Source organism: Hermetia illucens, chromosome 3 (genome assembly GCF_905115235.1).
Source record: "Hermetia illucens chromosome 3, iHerIll2.2.curated.20191125, whole genome shotgun sequence".
Taxonomy (NCBI): Eukaryota; Metazoa; Arthropoda; class Insecta; order Diptera; family Stratiomyidae; genus Hermetia; species Hermetia illucens.
In genome coordinates this window covers 140,431,286-140,457,264 of record NC_051851.1, presented here as the reverse complement: position 1 = coordinate 140,457,264, position 25,979 = coordinate 140,431,286, and the positions used below count along the sequence as shown (strand labels likewise).

The following is a 25,979-nucleotide window of genomic DNA, read 5'->3' as shown; positions in this document are numbered from 1 at the left end:
AGAGGAGACTGCAGAATCGGAGAAGGATACCTTCTACGAGGCAGTAGAACGAACCCTCGAAGCCTGTCCCAGATATGATATCAAAATCATACTTGGGGATTTTAACAGCCAAGTAGGGAAGGAGCCCGTATTCAGGCGATACGTTGGCTCCCATAACTTACACGAAAATACAAATGATAACGGATTGCGGACTATTCAATTAGCAGGGTGATACGAAATGGTTGTTGGAAGTACCTGGTTTGCGCGGAAAGCGGTCCACAAACATACATGGGCCTTTCCAGAAGGGACCACTTTCAACCAAATTGACCACGTGTTGTTAAAACGCCACCACCTCTCAGCCTTGATGAATGTCAGAACATATAGGAGGGCCAATATAGACTCGGATCACTATCTCGTTGGCATGGTGCTCCGAGCTGGAATAACAATACCACCTAGAATCCCCTCTGACAATCAGGTGAGAGTTAACACTGAAGCCATCCACAACACAACCCTCCGCGACACCTATAAGAGGGAAATGGATGCCGCAATAACCGCAATCAACAGAGGACCTGGAGATGAAGCATCAACAAATGATCTTCACAACCACCTGAAGAACGTTATAATGGCTACGGCCACAAACATACTTGGCCCCAGCCGCAAAAGGAGTCGGAACGGCTGGTTTGACGATGAAAGTAAGCTAGCAACGGAACGGAAGAATGCCGCATACCGAGTAATGTTGCATTCTCAAAGAACGCGGGCACGCGCAGAGACTTATCACGAACTCCGTCGAGCGGAGAAGCGACTTCACAGACGGAAAAAGGAAGCCTGGGAGAACCAACAAGTCTGTGAACTAGAAAAGTACAGGGAGCAACCGCACCAGGCGCGGAAGTTTTACCAACAAGTCAGCAGGATGAAGCCTTATACACCTCGATGCTCATCCTGCCGAGACAAAGAAGGGAAATCTGATTTCCGACAGAATGGGCATATTAGAGCGATGGGTTGAGTACTTCGATGAGCTACTGAACAACCAGAACATCTTCGAGTTGGAGGTCCCGCCAACTGAAAACGACGGACAAATACTGCCACCACCAAGTTTAGGAGAAACAGTCCGTGCAATTCATCGGCTAAAAAATCATAAGTCGCCAGGAGCCGATGGAATTACAGCCGAATTGGTTAAATATGGAGGCGACCAGTTACACCAAGTGGTTCATCAACTTGTGCTCAAGGTATGGGACAGCGAATCAATGCCTGACGATTGGCAACGAGGTATTATCTGTCTCATACATAAAAAGGGAGATATCACACAGTGCAGCAATTATAGAGGTATCACGTTGCTGAGTACCATTTATAAGATATTCTTCACTATCTTGCTAGGCCGGAGAGCCCCATACGCCCAGAACATCATTGGCCCATACCAAAGGGGCTTCACTCCAGGCAAATCAGCGACAGATCAGATTTTCTCTGTGCGGCAAGCGATGGAAAAACTGTTGGAATATGGACAACAGTTGCACCATCTGTTCATCGACTTTAAAGCCGCCTATGATAGCATGGCGAGGGTAAAACTGTACACGGCCATGGGAGAATTCGGTATCCCGACGAAATTAATAAGACTGACTAGGCTGACCCTGACCAATGTGCGAGGCCAGATAAAAGCAGCAGGATCACTCTGAAGACCATTCGACATCAACAACGGTCTACGACAAGGGGATACGCTATCCTCTGTAACCGCTGTCCTCTTTAACCTGGCCCTCGAGAAAGTGATCCGTGATGCCGAGGTAAATGCAAGAGGTACGATCCTCTTCAAGTCCACCCAACTACTGGCCTATGCTGAAGATATCGACATCATGGGAAGAACCACCCGAGACGTACAAACTGCCTTCATCCAGATCGAACAGGCGGCGCGAGATCTTGGGCTGCACATCAATGAAGACAAGACAAAATATATGGTGACAACGTCAGCACCGAAGACGAATCAACCAACAACATCAAACCACACTGGTCAAACACAAACACGAAGAAGAATAAGGATAGGAGAATACAACTTTGAGACCGTTGACAATTTCTCCTATCTAGGGTCGAAAATCACAACCGATAACAACTACGATGATGAAATCCGCGCACGGTTGTTGTCAGTCAACAGAGCCTATTTCAGCTTACAAAGACTGTTCCGCTCGAAATGTCTCACCATAGGGTCAAAGCTCTTACTGTACAAGACTATGATCTTGCCAGTCCTCATGTATTCCTCGGAAACTTGGGTTCTTAGCAAGAAAAATTGCGAACTCTTGGCCGCGTTCGAGAGAAGAATCCTCCGAAAAATTTTTGGCCCCTACATGAGGATGGACGATTCCGTAGTCTACACAATGACGGAATCTATGAGCGATATCATGACCGTCCGTTGTGGATAAAATCCGGCTCAATAGGTTACGGTGGGCGGGTCACTTAATCCGTATGGATGAGGATGATCCCACCCGGAAAGTCTATAAGGGCAACATCTATGGTAGAAAAAGAAGACGAGGCAGACCCTGCCTAAGATGGAGCGATGGCGTGGGCCAGGACGCCAGACAGCTTTTAGGGATAGCGAATTGGTGGACCTCGGCGCAAAACCGGGATGTCTGGAGTTCCTTATTAAGGCAGGCCTAGACCGGATACCGGTTGTTGCGCCGTTGATGATGATGATGATTTGCTGCAACATTTTTCTGTGTTGATTTTTTGAAGATGAACCTAATTGGGCTGAAGGTACCATTTTTAAACTGTTCTAAAGCTGCCCCATGACATGAGTTTCGGGGGTGGAGATGGGAATGACGACTGTGTGGCCTCATTGAGAGCTTGTTTGAGTTTTATGAAAGCTTCATCGGCGACTGGAGTCCAAATTATCTTTGTCCTATCATTTTTTATTTAATTTTTTATATAGGTGGGAAGAGCAAGCTGCTCTTTTGCTATATTGGGAATGCTTTGTCTGTATTATAATAATTTACCCTCGCTAGAAATCTTCTAATTTCGAGAAGTCTCATTTTCTGATATGACCAAAAGTTGAAACCTCTGAAGACTGTGTCAATGTATTTTTGGGATGTTTGGGTGGCGTTCTTCAAACCGAACGGCTTTAGGTTTCCAAACAGTCTCCATATTGTGGTGATTGCAGTTTTTTTAATGTATTTGTCGGGCATGGGAATTTGGTAATACCCTTGCGCTAAATTCATTGTTGAGCCAGAGAAGATAGATTTGTTGTGCAGTATTGGATATTTGTCGGGTTTAGTGATGGCATTGGGTTTCTGATAGTTGCCGCACAACCTCCAACCGACGTTCTTTTTAGGTGCAATGTGTATGAGACTTGCCCAAGGACTGCTTGTCGGTCGAATGATTCTTTCACCGATATAATGTTGAATTTCCTCTCTGGCAGTTGTAGCTTTGACATTTGTGACACGGCTTCGTTACGTCGAGGGATTCAGTAAGTTGGCTAGCGTACGTTATTTTTGAGTGAATTGTAGATATACCAGTGTAATGTGTCTTGATAACTTGACCTTGGAAGTTAAGTTAGTCAGAGAGTCAATGATTGGCTGTCATTTGCATTAGGTGCGCCTGAAGTTGGTTTTTTTCTGAAGCTGACAGCAGAAATGATGGATACGGCGGCATTAAAATTAAAAATTTTAATTTTGGCTTCTTATCAAGCAAATAAAGTCGGGATCTTGACTGTCTCGCATAGCCCCTACTGTGGACAGCGAGCGGAGTTTTCGTGGTTACCAGGTCGAAATGAGCACGGAGCTCTACAGCGCTGTGTATTGATCCCTTCTTATACAGCGTTGTGTATTGCTTCTCTTGTGTGGTCGAAATCTCAAAAGCTATCTTATTTGGACCCTAGAAATCGGGGAGCCGCAGAGATTTCCCCGCATGAGGGGAATTCTCCCAAAAAACACAAACCTGAAGCCAAGAGGGGAGAAATCCCAGGGAGGTTACGGATGAAGGCAAGGGCCAGTAGGCCCGCCATTAGCTATGTCAGTGCGGTCAGGGGCATTCGATTGACCATACAGCCAAAAACGTTTTCCGAGTAAACATTCACTCGTGAGGTGCATGAAACTGTGGAAGATATTGTCCTCAGGCAGATATGCAAAAAATGAACTGCGAAGCTTGAATTTAACGGGACACCCTTTTGACTAGGTCAGATACTGGTGGACTGCATGACGGAGGACAATGCGTAGTAGCTTAGGATTACAGCTTCTAAATTGCCAGGCTAGCAAGAAGCCGAATCGTCGGCATGTGCATACATGGTGATAGTGTTTCTTCCTGAAGTCGCAGTGCTAGTCACAGAAGATATTATCGGCATTCTAATTGCTCAGAATAATGATCTCCTCTACGCGAGCATGGAGAGTCTTCAGGAGCAAGTTGAAGGTCAAGGGTAGACTCCTCACGACGAGGGTGGATGATCGATCCCTGGGGGCGTTTAAACGTTGAATTTAGGAAGCCATAGAGGCTGAAAGGGCTGCTTCAAGCAGGGAAGTAGACCTGCTGCTCAGTGAAGAAGAGAAGCTGCACGACATAGACCTAGATCTTCTAGGGCTTAGAATGGACAACCATGTGCAAGAAATGCCATCTCGGAGCAGAAAGATGATACTTGAACAGTGGGGAAGAGTTTCAAATAATAACGGAGTAAATGGCCAAAGCTAAAATGGCCCAGGTAAACCTGCATTCTGCAAAAGCTGTATTTGCAGTAATTGTAAGGTCAAGTTCCAAGGATAAGATTAGAATAGTGCTGGCTTGGGAGCCCTGGGTGTATTGGGAGGCAGATTTGTGGCTTGTAGGCAGTCTACAGGAAGCATGCAGGTAATTTCGAACTCCTATTTTCAAAAAAAAAACAAGAGCTTGCATCATTCTTTAACGTAACGGCTATTCAAGTCTCACTGGAAGCCGGGAGAATACTCGAGAGGCACTCGTTGGACACGACATCTGGATCCTACCGGAGCTATTTGCTGGAATGGTGAAGTCCTGTGAGAAGAGAGTGCTACCACCTCTCCTCGGCTGGGATGCCTACGCGAGTACTTTATTGAATTTAATCTAACCTATTTAGAGATGAATTCATCTCTAACTTATTTCGATATATATAACATTGTGAGCACTCCAATATTCGTAACCAGCACTAGACAAGAGATACTAGACGTAACTCTAGTCAATCCTATGGTGAACAGGCTGGTCAAGAATTGGAGAGTGTCGGATAAGCCCTCCGTGTCCAATCGCAGAATAATCAGATTCGAAATTTAGGGCGACTCCTAATTAAAAAGAATAATAAAAAGGAATCTCAGGAACTCCGCCATTCTATTAACATTGTATGCTGGTCCCAAAATCAGGTAAAGGAGGAGGGTTTCAGGCAACGTACTTCATAATATTCTCAGTGAAACAAAAATAAAATGCTGAGATAATTGAAAGGGATGAATAAAGTATAGTAGGAATTATTCCACTCTGCTTACTCCAACCTGGTCTCTCTTGGTGACAGGCCACGTGACAAGCCCACCAAGAAAATGCAAATAATGTGGTTAGAAACAAGATGACCGGATGGAGTAACAAACTTCAGCAAAATGGTAGGGCATCCACCTTAGTCGACGCGGCAGGACGAGCCCCGGTTCTGTCGAGAAATGGGCAAGGGTTCTTGACGCATGCACGGCGCCAGGACGTAAGCAAATTAGTCCGAACACAAATCCGTCCGAGACAAATACGTGTCTGTACGCTAAATGTTGGCACCCTAACTGAAAAGATCGAGGAACTCACAAGAGTTCTTCACAAAAGGCGTATTGATATCTGGACTCTGCAAGAAACCCGATGGTCTCGTGCCAAAAGTTTTGACCGCGAATGCGGTAAAAATTGCTATGAACTTCTCTATTTTGGTAGCCCACAAACTCAATACAGTGTTGGCATTGCCAGCTCACGATTTGATGATCGGCTGATGAAGCTCACCATTATATTAGCTGATCGCACTATTCACTTCTTAACCGCGTACGCACCACGAGCCGACCTGATGCCGAGAAAAATGCCTTCTGGGAACTTCTCGATGAAAAGAGCTCCAACGTGCCCGCTGGCGACTGTATCATCAGTGTATAATCTGTGTGACCTTAATGCACGCAACCAAGTGGAGAAATTTGGACTCTTGCCGGCAAGCGAAAATCCTTGTGAAGGAGCCTAGGGCCACTAGAGCGGCATTTTTGTTGCCCCTTAAGAAGTGGAACATGAAAACCCTAGTAGGGCTTTTGACGGGATACTGCCCCTTAAACTACCATATGGAAAAGATTGGGGTAGTGGTTTCGGCTGTGTGCAGCCAATGTGAGGAGGACGAGGAGACAGCCCTGCACTTTTTATGCAGCCGCCCGGCATCCTCAGATCTCAGACGAAGACACCTTGGCAAGGTTTTCTTCAATGAAGAATCTGCACATTCTCTGCCTCTTGAGAACGTTCTCAGATTCGCTAAAGCCTGCGAACACCGTAGGCGGGAAGCCATTGAATAGGCAACTTACGGGGATAGTACAATGGGCCTAATAATGGCCTGAGTGCTCGGAGCTGCGGCTCCCCCCAGTTAACTAAACTAAACTAAACTTAATGGTCATGTGGGTGAAAAGGCAAACGGTAACAGGTGCCGTAGTGGAAAGGAGTTTGGAGCGCGTAATGAGGTTGGCGAGCGTATAATCGATTTTGCAGACTCCCATGACCTTGTACTTATGAATACATGGTTCATCAAACGATTTTTTGATCTTCCTACATTTTATAGTGGGAATAGTAAAACGCAAGTCGACTATATTCTCATAAGACGCCGACATTTTACTACCACCACTGATTGCAAAGCCGTTCCCTATGAGACCATCGCACCTCAACATAAATCGTTGATTGCCGTCCTGCGATTTAAGCCACCGATGAAACAGTGTGATGAACGCACCGGCCCGCCGCACATTAAATGATGGCGATTTGGTGAGAAGAAAGAAGAAATGATCTCACTCACGCAATTACCAACCATTGGAACCAAATAAAAGGCACGATCCACAAAGCGGCCTCTGCAACCCCCAGGATTACCAAGCCAGGTAAACGGTACATAAACCGAGACACTTGGTTTTGGAATAACGATGTTGAGATGAAGGTCCGTGAAAAGGAACACAAGTTTCTCGACGGGAAGCAAAGAAAACGACCTCTGTTACCCGAGCGGGCCATTAAAAAGATCTTTACTTTAAACTGGACACTCGGGATGGCGAGAGAAATCTGTATCGACTTGCGAAACGAAGGCACACAGGATATCGAACACTTCTTTTGCATTAATGACAAGAACCATACTTTGCTTACCAACCAACGAGGTGCGAAGGATAGATGGCGAGAATACTTTGAGTATATTTCAACTGAAGAATTTGCTCATACTCCAGTCATTGCCGATATTTGAAGCAGCTCCACTTGTCAGCGCAACTGAAGTCGAGGAGGTAATAAAACAGCCACAGGACAAGGGAAAGCCACAGGACCTGACGATATCGCACCTGAGCTCTGGAAAGCGAAGAGGTGTGACCCAACACTATGGTTCAGTAAATTCTTTAATCAGGTTATTCAGGAAGGTAGAACAACATCTGACTGGCAAGAAAGTACCACAGTTTCAATATGGAAAAAGAAAGGTGATCCAGCGGAATGTTTAAACTACCGTCGGATGCGGTTACCTTTTAATATCCAGAACATTTTTGAGCGCATTTTTTACAACCGTATTTGTAAAATCGTTGAAATAACCGTGAATCAAGCCGGATTGGTCAAGAACTGCGGAACTACTGACGCAGTAGACACTGCGCGGTTACTTATGGAGAAGCACTGTGAGAAGCATCGTCCTGTTTATATTGAATTTCTGGATCTAGAGAAAGCGTTGGACCGTTGCGACACGAACTCATCTGGTATGCTCTACGACAACACTTAGTGCCAGAAGAACTCGTGCGCAGGGTTCAATTGCTCTACCATGATCCGAAAAGTAAAGTTCGGAGTGTGGGTGTATCATAACCGCTTCGTGTCTCTGTTGGTGTTCATCAAGGAAGCGCTCTCACATCACTCCTTTTTATTCTTGTTATGGACACCGTCAAAAGGGACATCCAATGTCCAGCGTCCTATACACTGCTTTATGCAAATAATATTTTCCTAGCAACTGATAGCAAAAATAATGTCGAGCAACTTGTCCAAAAATGGAATGAACGCCTCATGCAACACGGTTTCAGATTGAATCTGAATAAAACTAAATTTTTGACGACCGATCCCTATGAAATCGGCACACTGTTAACAGCAGTGGCCTGCCCAGAACTAAGCGATTTAAATACCTCGGGTCAACGCCAATGGCGAATTGCGCTATGAAATTGCTTCACGCATTAACGCTACCTGGGTGCAGTAGCGTTCCACAACTGTGTTTTTTGTAATTGACGTATTTACCGCAATGTAGTTCGTTCTGTCGCTCTCTATGGTTGCGAGCATTGGCCGACTATAAAAAACAAAGAACGGCGTGTTGCGATAATGTAGATGGAGATGTTGCGTTGGACTACAACAACAACTTTTGATCACATTTGAAATGAGGATATCCGTGATCGTTATGGGATTGCACCGATCGTGGAAAAATTGCAAGAGAGGCGTCTTCGATGGTATGGTGACGTGGTTCGCGCTAACCAGAATTCATGTGCCAAGATTGGTCTGAACATCAAAATCGATGGTCACCGACCAAAAGGCCGGCCAAAACAACGATGGCTTGACACGCAGGATAAGGATTTAAAAGCCTCTAGATTGCATCCAAATCAAGCATTCGATAGGGCCAAATGGCAAACGCGATCACGACGAGTCGACCTCGCTTGGGAACAGGACAAAGGCCGAAAAAAAAGAAGAAAGAATAAGGAGGGACTTTTATGCAATGCATCTGAGCAACAATGTGGTTCACGTACAAAGGGGCGGTGTAATTACCAGCTGGAATTGTAAGCACTGATGTAAGTCTTCAACAAAGCCGTCATTGACTTATGTGAGACCAGCTGGCTGGCTAAGACAGTTAAGTTATCGAAGGATGTACGCTGGTGGAATAGGACCCTAGTCAGAATTAAACCAGAGGTAAGAAAAGGGAAGGAAAACGAACCAGCTTCAAGGAATTTAGTGAAGGGATCAAATAAATCACAGAAGCTATACAAATCTCTAGCCGAAGACAGGGCAATATCTTCTCTCTGTCTGAAGAAGACAAATGGATAAGAATGATGAGAGCAGAATACATCTATTTTTTAGAATTCACTTTGAAGGGTCCTAACCCTAACTCCTAAGGCGACAGAATTTTGCCTGACACCCCAACAACGAACAAAAGAGGAAGAAAGGAGAACTAGAAACTAGTAAAAGAGTTATGCTCGGATGCTTGAGTAAGGTGGGCGGTGGGAACCTTTAAACCACTGAAATCACTAGGAGTAAGTGGCATCTTCCCTGCACTACTCCACGGAGGACTTAAAATCTAATCTCAAATCTTCTAAGGGCGGTAAGGGGCTTCATAGCCGTGGGATATATACAAAGGGGTTGGAGGTGACGAAAGCGGTCTTTATTCCTTTTCAAACTAAATGTTTAAGATTAATTTGCCTAAGATCGTTCGTACTCGAAACGGTGGAGAACGTCGTGGACAACTATATTAGAACTAATGTTCTAATGTGTAATCTCGTACACCAGTGTCAATACGCTTACCGGGCAGGACGATCAATCGAAACTGTTCTGTATCAGGTGACGGATGTATTATGGTATACCATAGAAATAAAAAAAAATATTTATCACTGTGTGCGTTTTAATATATCAAAGGAGCATTCTATAACACATCACACACAGAGATAGAAAACGCTCTGATCGGCAAGGGAGTGGAAAACACCGTGGCTTTCTGGATGGGCAGAATATTTGAGAGTAGGCAAATAGAAGTACCGATAGGTTCAAATTCGATATAACTCGGGTTTTTTCTTGCGGGGAGGGGGTAGGGTGGGCGAATGTTTTACGCACAGAGCTTTGGACTCCTGCAACGTCGTCGGACTACCAAGTAAACACAGAGACAACAGAGTTAACCAGGAACCGTTTGTCACATTACGTCGGGCTAGCCTCCGAACTTGCGGAACCTTCAAATCAGGGAATGCCTTTCACCAACAAGAGAGGAGAGAAGGAAGGGAACTGTCAGTTCAAGGAACTCCCTGTCATCCGCCCCTCCACCGGTCGAGTCAGTGGATGAATTCCTGGACGACCTAACAAATACTGGAATACAAGTCTAGGGTAACGTTGACGACATTGTTTTAATGTAAAGGGGCAAATATGAGGATACCTTATGTGAAAGAATTCAGGCTGTACTAAGTGTTACTAGTGCCTGGTGCAGGAAGGCGTGGATGCGTATAAAACCATTCAAAATCACCATAGCACCATTCACTAAGAAGCGTGATCACTTCAGGGCCATAAGGTTACTTGGCATGGAGGTAAAACGAATAACAGAGGTCAAATAGTTTGGAATTACACTAGGTAACACGTGTCGGAAAAAATGGAGTTTCTTCCCAAAGGTACTGCTTTGGATATACATTGCAACAATAAAACCTACGGTTACCTATGGGGCACTAATCTGGGTAGAAATTACTGAACTCAGCACACAAGCAAGGGAGTTACATAAACTTCAAGACTGGCTTGCGTGTGTATCAGTAGGGCAATGAGGACATGCCCAACGGCATCCCTGAAGGTGGGGTTAATCCCCCCCGTCTGCACATACAGATGCAGGCAAGTAGGGCGATTCTCAAGACGGCGGGGGTATCAATAAGGCGGAGAGCTGCCTAAATCGAAGGAAAATTGATATTGCTTCTAGGCGGTGCCTTGAATTATTGATACCAACGGATAACATGACAATGAGGTTTCACTTCGATAAGAAGTTTGAAACACGTTGGAGTAACTGGTAAAAGGGGTCATGGCTATGACATTAAAAAATTGAAGTGGAACGGTGAGAGAACTATTCTTGACGAACCTATCAGGAATGGAGCCGTCTACGGTACTTTGGGGTGATGTAAACTTAAGCGCACAAAGGACTAGTTAAACCTCACCAAGGAGAACTTCTGGATTACACAGTGCAACTTCCTTTAACAGAATAATTACAAGTTACAACGATCTCTCTCTATTTCAAGTTTTTTTTTCTTTGAATTTTTGACGAGCGGTTGAAGTGATACGATTTTTACCCTAAAAAATGCGCTGTATAATCGATACGAGCGGCGAAAAAGTAAAAGATCGTTGTGACCTATCCAAATATGCATTCTCAAATTGTGATCAAAATGAAGGTGATCCGTCCAAAAGTTTTTGAGATATCGCGTCCCCCGACTTATAAAGAGTCGTTTCGAGAGATATGCTTTCAAAGCTTTAAACTATGGCCTCAACCGTTAACTGAACGGAGTTCACAGTTTTATATCTTGGTGGATTCTACTGCAAATAAGCTTAGGTTTTGGGAAAATATTTTTAAAGTGTACTGTTATATGAAATATTTTCAAAATAAACGTTCTTTTATGTTTGACGACTATAGCACACCCTTAAGGATTTATTTTTCAACTCCCACTTTCACTTCTTGGGGACGGGGCAAATGGGCATTTCTTATGCCAATTTCTTCAAAAAACTATCGTCAAGTAAATAATTAAAAACTTATTATTTGTTGAATATCAAAGCATCAGACTTAAGTTTTTTTTTTTTAATTTCAAACTTTTGACTGTTGCATAAACTAAATTGTGAGGCCTTCAGTTTCGCGGAGTCGTCTGGAACTCTACCTGAACATTTCGCTTCATTCAATTCGGACATGCATTCATTCGGATATTTTAAATCCGATATTTGTGTCAAAAATCTTTATAATTAATGCCATTTTAAAAAAAGATGTAAAATATCTGAATAATTTAAAAATGTTTAAGACTTATTTCCGTTCAATTTTGAATGTCGCGTTCAAGTGTAAAATGGTCATAATTTAGTGCATTCGTCGCGAACCGATAAATTCAACCTGAATGGAAAATATCAACATTTGCTGGAGGTGAATGATTATAAGATGGCATCTGAAACCACTTTAAGAAAAAGCGACATTTCACCATTTAAAAACTTCCCCAGATGCGACCTTGAAATTAAAATTCTATTAGATTTTTGTAGCACTTTCGCCGTGCATTAGAGGAAATAAATTATTTTGAATATAAATTTTTGTTGAGAAGAATAAGTCAGCCAAGAAACAATGGTTCCAAACTAGTATCTGCATATCTGATAGAATTTAAACCGGTTAAAACAGTAAAGCTTGTAGATTTGGAAAAAAATCATTCCTGACGTTGATAGAACAAGGGTGGGCAAAATCTTACCCAAAAACGTTTTTGTGGTCCTCGCCTATCTGAAACTTTATGAAAATTCCATGAGTAACAAAGTTCCGCCTCGTGTTTTTGAATATCAAATAGATACGTATACAGTATCTATTCTGTGGTTTTTTTACAAACAGCTGCTCGCTTTATACGTCATAAGCGAATAATGCATGAGTCTGCTCCGCAAAAAGATAAACTACTACCGCGTGTTATGTCCTCGTAGCACTCCTGATTGAATGACTTAAAAAGTTGTTGATATTTTTCGGTGGCATCCAAAAGAATCTGGTTTTTTGAAACTATGTCGGCTTTAGCGGATATTGTTTGAAATATGATACCTTTTTTAAGACTAAAATAGTTAGTTCCTTTAAAAGTGAAATTGTCGTTGACGATATTTTTATTTTTTTATAATACTCGGGATTATGCACAAACCTTGGAATTGTTATAAAAACTTTGTCACCCCAAAGATCCATACTAAGGGGCGCATTATTTTCCGGGATGTAGCGTCCTGTTGCTATTGCATTCTGTTCCTCTCCATCCGATGGCCACGCGAAGGCTATCTGTTTCCACACATATTTTTCTTGTAATCGCGCTGCGTATGTTTTATCCGTTAGAAATACATCACACGCATTTATTAGAACCACTAACCACAGAATTGAATGCATTTTATATACTAAAGATACTAAGTATATATTCTTTTTAATCTTTAGGATTTTTTTCCAATCTTCTCAGATCGCCGGGCTCGCCTTCTTAGGCAACTCCGTTCCGATTGAAATGCAAGATATAACTAAACGAAAATTGAAAACTTAATTTAAAATCTAAAGTTGAAAGAAATCCTACCAACAATAACTGGATGCCAAATTACGTTTGTCATTTTTCCTCTCAGTCTCGTGAATACTTAATATCTTTCCTGATATCAAGTCGGAAGATAAAATTTTTTACACACGTTCGTATTACTCATATTCTATCTGCTTTTGAAAAAGCCGGTTTTATTCCATCTTAAGTTCATAATAATGGGATAAAAAAAAATCTTATAAAATATATTTTTTATTTCTGTATCTTTTGTTTTTTCTTCAATTGGGCCTGCGAATACAATCAACTTTGAGAATTGTCAAGGTAATGTCTGTAATGTGTTGGCTTTTAGGAATGATATTATTTTCATATTAGAGCCATTTAGCGATGGAAACATTTCAAATTGGTATACCCAGGTGTCACCCCGGAAAGCGTGAAATGATCAATTAATTGAAAAAAGAAATTAGCTAAATGCATTAGAAGAATGTAGTACGATTAAGATATCTTTGCATACTAATCTAATTAGCACTTAAATTCTTGGAATAGCCTGTTGACCGTGGTTGGGAAAAGCGGCGTGCGCGCCCAGTGATTTTTTTACGCAGTATCTTGTTTTTTTGAGAACTAGATTGTATCCAAATATGCGGCTTTTCAAGTGTTCAGTCTCGTGATTTTGATATTTGGGCACAACGAACTCATATGCCACCCAGAGGAAAATTATAATATGATACTAACAAAGAGGCGTCTACTTAGATAGTTGTTTAGTTTTAAAGATATTTTCAATTGTTTGATAGACATATAAATTTCCACCTAAAACTAAGTAATTTCCGTATTCTATAATGTTTGCAATTACTTTTCATTTAAGTGTACCTTGAAGGGTATTGAATGTCATGTTACCATAATTCAAATTTTTATGGCCGTTGTTCGCATAAATTTGTGATGAAATAATGCTACCGCATTACAGGATAATTTACAACCTTGCCAAAAAAGGCACTTAAGAGAGCGCGCCCACTGGGAACGACACGACAGGATGTTGCCTAGTCTATTTTCAAGGTAAACATATTGGAAGCGCTTATGTTTGGCGCAGGAAAATGTCTCCGACTGCCTCAGGCAACAGACAGACAAATGTCTGTGCATGTTTCAGACATTAGGCAGACAAATGTCAGTTTCAGGCACAAAGTTTTTTTTGAATCAGACAAATATGGGTGTTTATCTCACATATTTGGCAGACATTTGTCCGGTAAATGTCTGAGTTGGCATCAGACATCAGACAGACGAATGTCTGTTTCAAACAAAATTTTTTTAAATAAAGAAAAGAACTAGGTATTATTCCTTATACTGTAAATATTTTTATTTTCCTTTCGCATACAATTGTTTGGAAGACCACGTGGTTCCTTCATCAGTGCTAGTACCTAGTTAATTAATCTGTCTTAAACTAACCCTATTTATACAGTAACTTTTAACTCTATTAATTACTCTGTAATTTTTTTTTTATTTTTCCCATCCTATTTTCTATTACCTGCTGCATACCTTTTTTACCAAAGTCGTTGCGCAGTTTCCTTCATCGTAATGTAAGGTTACCTGCCTCCCTTCTTTGATGATACATCTGTTTTCCGATGCATCCAAAAGCTGAGTTTTCCGCACCCGCTTTATAATATCAACATTGTCCATCGTTACGGTATGTCGCTCTTCCAACATATGCCTTGCTACCATTGACTTGATGTTTCGAGGGTCGTCGCTTTTTCGTTTGATGTACTCTGGGGAGAGGCAAAGCCTCTCAGCACGCAGACCTTAGTGGTCCATTGTACTCGATTCCCTGGTCTAACGGAATATTCCGGATTCGTTTATGCCTCCCCGTTGTTAGTTGTTAGAGCACATCAGTATCAAAAATCTGATGTCTGATGCGTCTGTAAGCGGGGCACTCACAGAGAAAATGGTCCGTGGTTTCCGCTTCCAGGATGGACACCTATCATCTTGGATAATTCCTATTCTGAACATATGCCCAGCTAGTGAATTATGGCCAGTTCGAATGCCCGCAATACTTTTGCAAGTCTTCCTGCTTTTCGACAGGATAAACTTTGCAGTATGTTTGTTTGGTTCTGACAGGAAGAGTTTGGTTTGTATAGTAGCATTAAGATTTCGCCACTTGTCATTAAAGGAAGCTTGTTCCCAGTTTTTGAAAGCAGCATCAGCCAATGTTACCGACACCCCAATTGCTGGTTCCGGTCTTGGCATGGGGAAAGTTGCAGCCTCTTTTGCTAAGGCATCCGAGATTTTATTTCCCTGTACACCACAATGACAAGGTACCCAGAGTAAATCCACAGTATTGAATCTCGAAAGAGAATTCAATCGGTTTCTACATTCCTGAACGATTTTTGAAGTGATCAAAGTACTACTCAACGCCCTCAATGCAGCTTGACTATCGCTACAGATTGTGATGCGCCTGCCCTTCAAGCGCTAGTCAATCATCCAGGTTGCCGCCCTTAAGATTGCATACACTTCAGCCTGAAAGACCGTTGTGTACTGTCCTAAAGGAAAAGCCCACTTCTCGTTTCTATTCGAGAGGTAGACTCCTGCTCCAGAACCATTTTTTGTCTTTGAGTCATCGGTGTAGAAGACGTCAGTATATCCCGACATGCATTCTTCTGGTTCGTCCCAGTTTTCTCTCTGTTTTTAGATAAGATCATATCTTCTACCAAACAGATGTATGAGCATCTCAGAATCGGAAGGCATTGCGAAAACTAGATTCAGTTCTCCTAATGACTCTTCCAATGCTTTGTGCCCCCACGTCCATTGTTTTCCCATAGATCTAATCGCATTAGTCTATAAGCTGCCCTCATTGCAGTGCTCTGAATAAACAAATCCAAATTGTGTAATGCATTTAGAGCTGCGTCAGATGCGGTGCTCATAGCACCGGTGATACCCAGACACACAATTCTTTGCAGGTTGTCAAAGGGTATTACCCTTTGACAGCCAGGGCGAAACGTGGATTGGTACTCACCTGCTGAACCAACACCGACAGCTCTACTACCAAACCCTATCTCCACCTCCACGTGGTGATTCTTTCTTTATGAAAAACTGCAGACGGAGAAGGATGAAGGTGAGCCTCCCGTGCTTCAAAAGGGGATAAAATGTACAAGGTTGGGGGTTGGGTAGGGCTGACAACCCTACACGGAAAACCGATGTTACGAAGCCACAAAAGGAGCCTCGGACAGGATGGATTTTACAACGAAGAACCCGGCAACGACAACGGATTAACGATTTGCGCATTTTCTCATGGAATGTGCGTTCCCTGCACAGACCGAATGCTGCTGAGCAGCTAGTCGATACCCTGTCTCAATATAAGGCTGATGTAACACCGGTGCAAGAGATGCGATGGACAATGACCGGTTTCCTGGAGAAGAGCCGCTACACCATATATTATTATGGCCATCCAGTAAACCAGTTGAGCCTGCCCCAAGTATGACATCAAAATCATACTTGGTGATTTCAACAGTCAAGTAGGGACGGAGCCCGTATTCAGGCGATATCTCGGTTCCAATAGCTTACATAGGGATACCAATGATAACGGACTGCGGATTATTCGGTTATTAGTGTCGCACGAAATGATTGTTGGGAGTACCTGGTTTGCGCGGAAAGCGGTCTGTTAAGTGGTGAAATCGAAATGTGTAAAAAGCTAAAACTGAGACAAAATATGAGCTCTATGTCTCTCACTTATTTCGTACCCGGAATGTGCAATGAGAGTTAACGTGTCTCCGACTCATTGATTATCAATGCGCAATCGGATGAAAACTATGTAATTACATAATTGTCGTGAAAGAGGTTTAGTTAAACGTGTAGGACGAGCATGGTAATAAGCAATTAGTAGACGTACTAACTTGTTGCCATAGCTTGCAATCCTACACAAATGAGAAAATTGGGAATGGATCTTGACGGAGATCTTCCAATAATACATGTGTGTGGTGAATATGTGTGTGTGAAAACAGATTTAGTTTGAAACCCTTCCACTTGTCCAGTTTTACGCTTTGAGATAAGAAAGGATCTCAATCGGAGATACGCCGTGAAAGAGTTAGATAAAAGAAGATTATAGAAGAGTGAAGATCTCGGTCGAATATCGAGCACGAAATAAAGACAAATTGACGGATTTCTTTTGTTTTAATATTTGTGCGTTTAAATACTTTACACGGTCCACAAACAAACGTGGGACCATAAAATTGACCGTATGTTGATTGAACGCCGTCACCTCTCAGCTTTGATGAATGTCAGAACATATAGGGGGGGGGGGGGGGGGGGGGGGCAATATAGGCTCGGACCACTATATCGTTGGCATAGTTCTTCAAGCTCGAATAACAACACCGACTACGATCCCTTCTGACAATCAGGTGAATGTGAATACCGAAGCCATTCACAACACAGCCCTTCGCAACCCCTATAAGGGTGAAATGGATGCCACAATAACCGCAGTCAATAGAGATCCTGCAAATGAATCTTCACAGCCACCTGAAAAACGTTATCATTGATACGGCCACAAAGATACCTGCCCCCAACCGCAAGAAAACTCGGAACGGCTGGTTTCACGATGAATGTAAGCTAGCAACGGAACGGAAGGATGCTGCATACCGGGTAATGTTGCATTCTCAAAGAACGCGCGCAAGCGCGGAGACTTATCACGAACTGCTGGGATTCATCTGCTTAGAAATCATAAGTCGCCAGGAGCCGATGGAATTACAGCCGAATTGGTTAAATTTGGAGGCGACCAATTACACCGAGTGGTTCATCAACTTGTGCTCAAGGTGTGGGACAGCGAATCAATGCCTGACGACTGACAAAGAGGCATTATCTGTCTCATATATAAAAAGGGAGATATTATGCAGCAATTATAGAGGTATCACGTTGCTGAGTAACATCTCTAAGATATTCACCACTACCTGCTAGGCCGGGTAGCCCTAGAACATCATTGGCCAATACCAAAGAGGCTTCACTCCAGGTAAACCAGCAACAGATCAGATTTTCTCTGTGCGGGAAGCGAAGGAAAAACTGTTGAAATATGGACATTAGTTGCATTCTCTTTTCAACAACTTTAACGCCGCCTATAATAACATAGCCAGCTGTACACGGCCATGAGAGAATTCGGTATCCTGACCAAATTGATAAGGCTGATTAGGCTAACCCTGACCAATGTGTGAGGCCAGATAAAAGCAGCACTCACTCTCAAGACCATTCGACACCAACAACGGTCTACGAGAAGAGGATGCACTATCAAGCGTCCTCTTTAACCTAGACCGGGAGGTAAATGCGAGGGGTACGATCCTCTTTAAGTCCACCCAACTACTGGTCTATGCTGACGATATCGACATCATGGGAGGAACGATCCGAGACGTACAAACTGCCTTCATCCAGATCAAGCAGGGACGACAATGAAGGCAAGACAAAATATCTGGTGGCAACGTGAGCACCAAAAACCAACCAACCAACTACATCAAACCGTACTGCTCAAACGGAAAGAATAAAGATAGTAGACTAAGCTTTGAGATCGTTGATAATTTCTCCTATCTAGGTTTGAAAATCACAACCGATAACCGGTACGACGATGAAATCTGCGCACGGTTGTTGGCAGCCAACAGAGCCTATTTCACCTTCGAACTGTTCTGCTGGAAACGTCTCATCCTAGGGTCAAAGATCTTACTGTACAAGACAATGATCTTGCCAGTCCTCATGTATTCCTCGGAGACTTGGGTTCTTAGCAAGAAAAATTGCAAACTCTTGGCCGCGTTCGAGAGAAAAATGCTCCGAAGAATTGTTGGCCTCCTACATGAGGATGGACGATTCCGTAGCCTACATTACGATGAAATTTATGAGCGGTACCATGATCGTCAAGCCGTGGATAAAATTCGGTTCAATAGGTTACGGTGGGCGGGTCACTTAATTCGTATGGATGAGGATGATCCAGCCTGAAAAGTCTATAAGGGCAATATCTATGGTAGAAAAAGAAGACGAGGCAGACCCAGCCTGAGATGGATATCGAATTGGTGGACCTCGTCCCAAAACCGGGATGCCTGGAATTCCTTATTAAGTCAGGCTAAGGCCGGATACCGGTTGTTGCGTCTTTGATGATGATAATGATGTGTAAGGCATACATAGATATTTTGCTGCTGCAGAAAAACTTTTTGTCTTTAACAAACATTTGTTTGATGCAGATATTTGTCTAATCTCTGAAGCCGTCTTAGATATTTGCTTGACGCAAAAATTACTTTTGTCCGGAACTGACATTTGTCTGTTTGATGTCGTTTTGTTTCCTTTGTGTGAAGAGGTGAAAATTAAAAAAAAGGGTTTTTGCTGCGCTGGGTTGCAAGAGTGTGTGGGATTCTCACTCACTAAAACACCCCCACTTCTCCGCCCATATTCACCCGGGACCTCCGTGGAGTATTACCAGGACTCTGGTTTACAATAACACAACTAAGTCACCGTCATGTTTGCAGGGCTCGTTCCAGTTCTTGCAGCTTTTCCTGCATCGCAGTTACTTTTGCCTTTCTCACACTGTGGATCTCAGCATCTCATGCGCGAAATTAAGGGGTCTAATAACGGCGTTGATGGCGTCATTTAACCTCCCTCTTTCAATCGCGAATCTCGCACAGAGGAACATAACATGCTCCGGATCCTCGGGTGAAGCGGCGCATTCGAGACAGCCTGCGGTCTCATCCAATCTGAAGCGATGCAAGTCCTACCATTTTCCGAAAGTAACTGTGTTTGGTGATTTTTCAATTCTCCATGTTTTCGTTCGACCCATCTCTCGATGCACGGGATCAGTGAATGGGTCCAGCGGCCCTTTTCAAAATTATCCCGCCGTTGCTGCCTCGTCCTGCACCGCTCCTTCCTAGTGGCTTTTGGAAATCCGTAGTCACTTCACCCGGATCCAGTTGCCTTCTCTGGTCGAGTACCTCACCAGATGCCGTCCTATAAAAACTGCACACCTTCTGCGTGACTTGTCGGTATGTTGACCTCACTCCCCCCTGGTTCATTGTTTTATCCAGTGCGCGCGCCAAGACAGGAGCCGCGTATAGCAGGATGGATTTCACCACTCCTGCGATCAACAGCCACCGACTGGTTTTTGGTCCTCAATATTAGGCATCATCCTTCCTAGAGATGAGCTGCTTGTTGTCTTTTCGCATGAATAGTCCAGGTGCCTATTGAAGCCCAACTTGGCATCAATTATTACCTCAGATATCTAATGATCAATTTTGAAACAACCTCGTGATTACCAACCTGGATTTAGACAGAGTTGCTTTTCCTGCGATTGGTAATGGGAACCGCCTTCGTCTTACCTTCCGTCAGGTACAGTTTCACCATGAGCTTTGATGGCATGAATGGTTTCATTTGCATACACTTCCACATCCTGGTGGTGTTTTGCAACTATTACGACTGCCAGGTCATCTGCAAAACCAATCAACATTGCCTCTTTTGGCACGCGAAGGCCGAGCACTCCATCATGTATTATATTCCACAGCAAGAACCCCAGTACGGGGCTTTGGAGAACACTGACCCGAACCTGGCTAGCGGTGAGACATGCAAGCAACGGTCGATGGAGCACTTCGATGGAGCTTCAATATTTGCTGGCGGATCTTCATGATCAGTTTTGCCATTTTTTATATTTTTTGGGATAGCTCTCTCTTGGTCGTCTACGGCCACTCAGGATGGTCATTTAGGTTAGGTTCCACATGCACTCGACTTCATCTTTCCAGTTTTAGGTTTCACCCTTTTCTTCCAAAGAAGCAAGTGCTTCTAAGCCTCCATTTTCCTTTCCTACCTTGTAGAGTTGAGCTTCCTGTCCTGTCCTGGTCGTCTGTTGTATTTGCCTTTCAGATTCAACGTCTCGTAGGTAATTGCCTTCCAGAAGTCTCTGGCTCTACGGACATTTGTGGCTATATGTTGAAATGTGTTGCCATCTGAGCTTCCTCGGAATATCCTTCTCTACCTTTATATGAAACTGCTTGCTCTTGGTTTCTGAAATTGAAAATTTAATATTCTTTCTTCTTCGTAGGGAACAAGTGACGGGTGGGCAGAAGTTTTTTCTGAACATATATTCCAGCAGCTTTAGGAGTTTGGGATGACATATTGGCCATCCATGAGTTTTGGCAGAGGTTAATGAATAAAAGAGTTGAAAATTTAGGGACGGAGGTGTCCTCAAGTTCCTTTTTTTTTGTGAATATGTTTTGTTTTTTTTTTGATTATTTGATTCTTTTATTGATTTATTTCATTTTCTTTCTTTTTGGCTAAATTTCTTTCATTTGATTAAGATATTTAATCATTGTTATATATTTAGATTTGCCATTATTTTTTCTCTTTCTTAGGTTATCTGATTTTATCATTTTTTTGTTTGGGGTGCTGTGTTTTCCATTTCATACATTTTCTTTAATTTATATTCCCTTTACTGCTTCTGTTCTCGGGATTTCTGTTGAGCTAAAAAATTGTTCCACTTTATTCCCTTATTCCCTTTTGATTCCAGCAAATTAACATATAATTGTCTCACAACAATATAACCTTTCACATTAGCGCTAGGTCGTTAGAGCTCTGCTGAGTTTGATCTGTCAGCACACCGCGGCGATTGATGGTGGCATGAGACCACAAGGAGGGATTCTGTGGGTTGGGTCGATCTTTCCACGCGGGGTGCATGGGCGACGGATGCCTATGTGAGTTCATGGGGTTGAAGGATTGGTTCGAAAGGTGCCTGTGCCTCGGGCACTCAGTGCATCAAGCATCACACCATTAGCCTGCTTCAACTGGGGCTGCGCGCATAGGAGACAGGCGGGACGATTGAGCTTCAATATTTGGGAGCGGACCTTTACGGCCAATTTCGTCATTTTTTTTTTGTTTTTTTTTTTCGGACAGCTTTTCCCTCTTGGTTGTCCCCGGTCGATCAGTATAGTCTCTCGATCATCGTTAGTTAAATTTGTCTTTACAAATTGGAAACTGCGATAGTCAAAGGACCATCCTTAGTGCCAATAGACAACCAACAGGGGATGAGGGAGTGAGAATGATCGACAATCCTAAATTTTTAGTTTAATTTCATTGTTGGCAACTGCACATATCCATGGTTGTATATTTTGTTTTTAGAAATAAAATTAGCTGGGCATGATTCAGGTTGCTTTGTTTAAGCCTAAGCGCTGAACCCCCAACTTATACGCCATTTTGACGCTCAGACCCTCCCCCGAAGGTAGTGATCACGAATTAACCTCCTTTTTGGGAAATTCTCAATATTGACGGAGATATAAGCGTTTAAAGTTTTCCCCAAGATTCCTCCAAAAATCAACAATTTTCCTGGCACTCAGACCCCCCCACCTATATACCATTTGGAAGCTCAGACCCTCCCCCGAGGGTAGTGATCACGAATTAAGCTCCGTTTTGCGAAATTCTCAATATTATCGGAGATATAAGCGTTTGAAGTTTTCCCCAAGATTCCTCCAAAAATCAGTAATTTTCCTGGCACTCAGATCCCCAAACTATATACCATTTTGAAACTCAGACCCTCCCCCGAAGGTGGTGATCACGAATTAAGCTCCTTTTTGCGAAATTCTCAATTTTAGCGGAGATATAAGCGTTTAAAGTTTTCCGCCAAAAAAATCAGCAAGTGACTGAGGACTTTCGCAAAAGTCTTGTCTTCCGTCTGCTTAATAACCAGATCTGGCGGTGTAGTCCTCTTTCGTCTCCCCACCTTTTCTTTTGGTGCTCCATCTTTCGTGTCCGCCTTAATTTTAGGCAGAGGTTTTTCTGATGGCGCCACGTGTTGTTATCTCTTGTTCCTCTGTGCCTTCTTCTTTTGAGCCCTGGAGAGTACCTGATCGAAGTCTCCTTCTGATGCCCCTTTCTCCTTTTGTTTTTTCCCCAGTTCGCACTGCAATGAGCTGTCTGCGACGCGTTTGGTACTCGTAGTGTTGTCGTCGGGGATCGCGGTTGTTTCTGCTTCCTGCGGATTCTCTCCTACTCTCCATATCCGCCTATAATATTAAATCCTATCCAGTTGCTCCTCCAGCTCCATTAGCGAGTTTTTCAAACCCTTACCGACGTTTTTCTGGAGGAACGTCGAGGATCGCATGCGTTTCACAGCTTCCGCGGATTTTTTAATAAGCCTTTCCTCTTCAGCTTAATAATAATAATAATCGTTGGCACAACAATCCATATTGGATCAGGGCCTTGAAGTGTGTTAGAGCACTTCATTCAAGACCGTAACGGTACACTACAGTAGACTGTAGGAGGCAATGTGGTCAGCATTGCGCTCGCCCGAGATTATTACCCTGATTTGACTCAGGTACTCATTCACAGCTGAGTCGACTGGTATCCGACGTCAAATCACGATACAAATCCCACTGCCGCCAGCGAGATTTGAACCGCGACCATCCGTACGACAGCCTTGTGCTCTAACCACTCAGCTATCCGGACTACTTTTCTCTTCAGCTTGCGCCAGAGTAATCGACAGCCCTCCTACTCAGCTTATATTCGAAACTAGACGATAAGTCGGCCGTAATCAGATTTCCAGTTCCTCTCATTAAGGGAATTGCTGTACTATACTTTTTGTCTTACCGCCCCGTAGACACTGGGTGTAAATTTTCCACTGAAGTGGAGAGCCTACCTTCCACAGATTTCTCCGTGGGACCTGAATTAGGTTAAGCCTCCAAAATCTTTTATTTCCACCTTCATGTATTTTTGGGCACCCCTAGTGTAGCAGTAAACTACTACAAGCTTCCCCACCACGACAAAGTGGTGTCGAAGGGGGAGGCAGTTACTTTCTTGAAAATAAATGATCTAGAGGGTGAACGTCTGTAGTGAGGATGTATCTCGTCGACGTTAAAAAATTGCTTTCAGCAATAACCACCTTCAACACATAAGAATATTCTGTTCACGCTTTTATCATCATCACTAACTACTTTTCTGCTTAGTTTTAAATTAATAATAATAGTAATAAACTCCACCGTAGCCGGTCCCAAGCCCGGTTGTGAAAGGACGAGGGATGAATAGCTTCAGTCTGAATGGCTGTACACCACCGCAGCGTCTCAGGGGGTAGGTGAGGAAAGTGCAGGAACTTTGCAGTCTTAAAGATTACTCACTGAGGAAGTTATCTCAACACCTGACAGCTAGGGATAAAATGCACCAACAGAAATGAGAAGAAGAAGAAATTTAAGGTCCGGTACGGATAACCGGCCTGAGTCGTCTGACTTTCTCGAAGTGGACAGCACGGCATCGAAACCGCTAGTCATGGGGCGGTTCGACGTCTAGGCGCCACGACGACCAGGAACATAGCTCCACCTGTTGCAGCTGTTTCGCCACAATCTGTGGGTACCACTTCAGCAGGTTCGCGTAGGCAGCGGATGAACTCATTATCGACTCGGTAGTTGTAGGACAGGCAACTAGAGGCCAGAGAAACCTCCTTAGTTGCTATATCGATTATGCCAAGGCTTTCCATAGAGTGTCGGATACCTGGCTAATCGATATCCTACATCTGTATCGCATTGATCCGAAACTAATAAAGTTTTTGGCGACAGTCATGGAAGGATGGCATACCACCTTATCAGTGCGTACATCTGAGGGTGCTAATACTTCAGAGCTCATCCGTATACGGAGAGGCATCTTCCAGGGGGACTAATTGTGTCTCTTCTGGCTTTGTATGGCACTGAACTCTCTTTCATGGCTACTGAATGATGCTAGAGGACATGGTTTTGCAATGAAGTATGGCCTGCGTGCTAAGTGCGAACTGACACACTTGATGCACTTAGATCACGTCAAACTGAATGCTAGGGCTGACAACCATCTTAGAAGTCTGTTGCGAATAATAGACATGTTCGGCCATGATATTCGGATGGAGTTTGGATTAGACAAGTGTCGAATCCAAGCCATCCGCAAAGGTCTTCACGAGCCCAATGCCGGACATAGCATTGGCGACCTCCACATCGAAGCTATGACCGAGACAGATTTCTACAAGTACCTAGGACTTCTACAAGTGCAAGGAACCCATGCTCGAGTTGGTGATCTGAAGGATGCTCTGCTGTCCGAATTAACACAACGTGTAAAGTTGGTGCTGAAATCGTATCTTTCGGGGAAGAATAAAATAAGCGCATTGAATATATTCGTTATCCCTTCACTGGCTTATGCATTCAGAATATTGCCGTGGACGAAGACCGATCTGAAAAACGTCCAGCGGCGGATACGGACAACTATGCCCAAATTCCGAATGCATCATCCAAAGTCTGCCGTGGAGCGGATGAACTTGCCTCGTGACGTCGGAGGTAGGGCGTGGTTGACGTGGCGGCACAACATCATCGGCAAGTCGACTCGCTGCACGCTTATTTTTACATCAAAGAGCAGACGAGTCCCTTGCATGCGGCTGTCTGCAAGACTCTGGGCTGACTCCACTTAACTTGAAGGATGGATCTTTCAGTCCTCTGGGTGGGGTGAAATGGGACCAAGAGCGGATCGATGAATGGAAGTCGAAGGCAATGCACGGTAAACACGTAAATTGCCTTTGGCAGCCATTTGTCGATTTGCGTTTGTCAAACAGATGGCTATATACTGGGGAGTTCTTTGCTGAGACGGAGGGGTTGATGTGTGTCAGTCAGGACGGCGTGGTCGCCACCCCAGCTCAGAAAAAGCTCATCATGAAAGAACGGGTGGAGAACGACCAGTGCAGAATGTGTGATTCCGCGTTAGAGACGTTGGACCATCTCATTTCTGACTGCACTGTTATGGCACCGGTGCAATACATCACTAGGCATAACGCTGTATGTAAGGTTATCCACCAAACCGGGCACTGGAGGTATAAAAATGCACTGACTACGTATAGCAACGCGATCAGGGAAGCGAAACAGCTTTAGGGAATTCTGTGAAGGGATTGAACAG

The 25,979-nt window shown here is 43.5% G+C and overlaps 1 protein-coding gene across 1 annotated transcript in view; it reads right to left on the bottom strand.

The window, feature by feature from the left end:
• Positions 1-13,096, bottom strand: part of LOC119652977 (protein yellow-like) — a 29,938-nt gene extending 16,842 nt beyond the window's left edge. The window contains exon 1 of the mRNA XM_038057387.1: positions 12,738-13,096. Within this exon, the coding sequence (XP_037913315.1) occupies positions 12,738-12,970 (233 nt within the window). The 5' untranslated portion in view covers positions 12,971-13,096. The remainder of the gene's footprint in view (positions 1-12,737) is intronic.
• Positions 13,097-25,979: the final 12,883 nt, after the last annotated feature.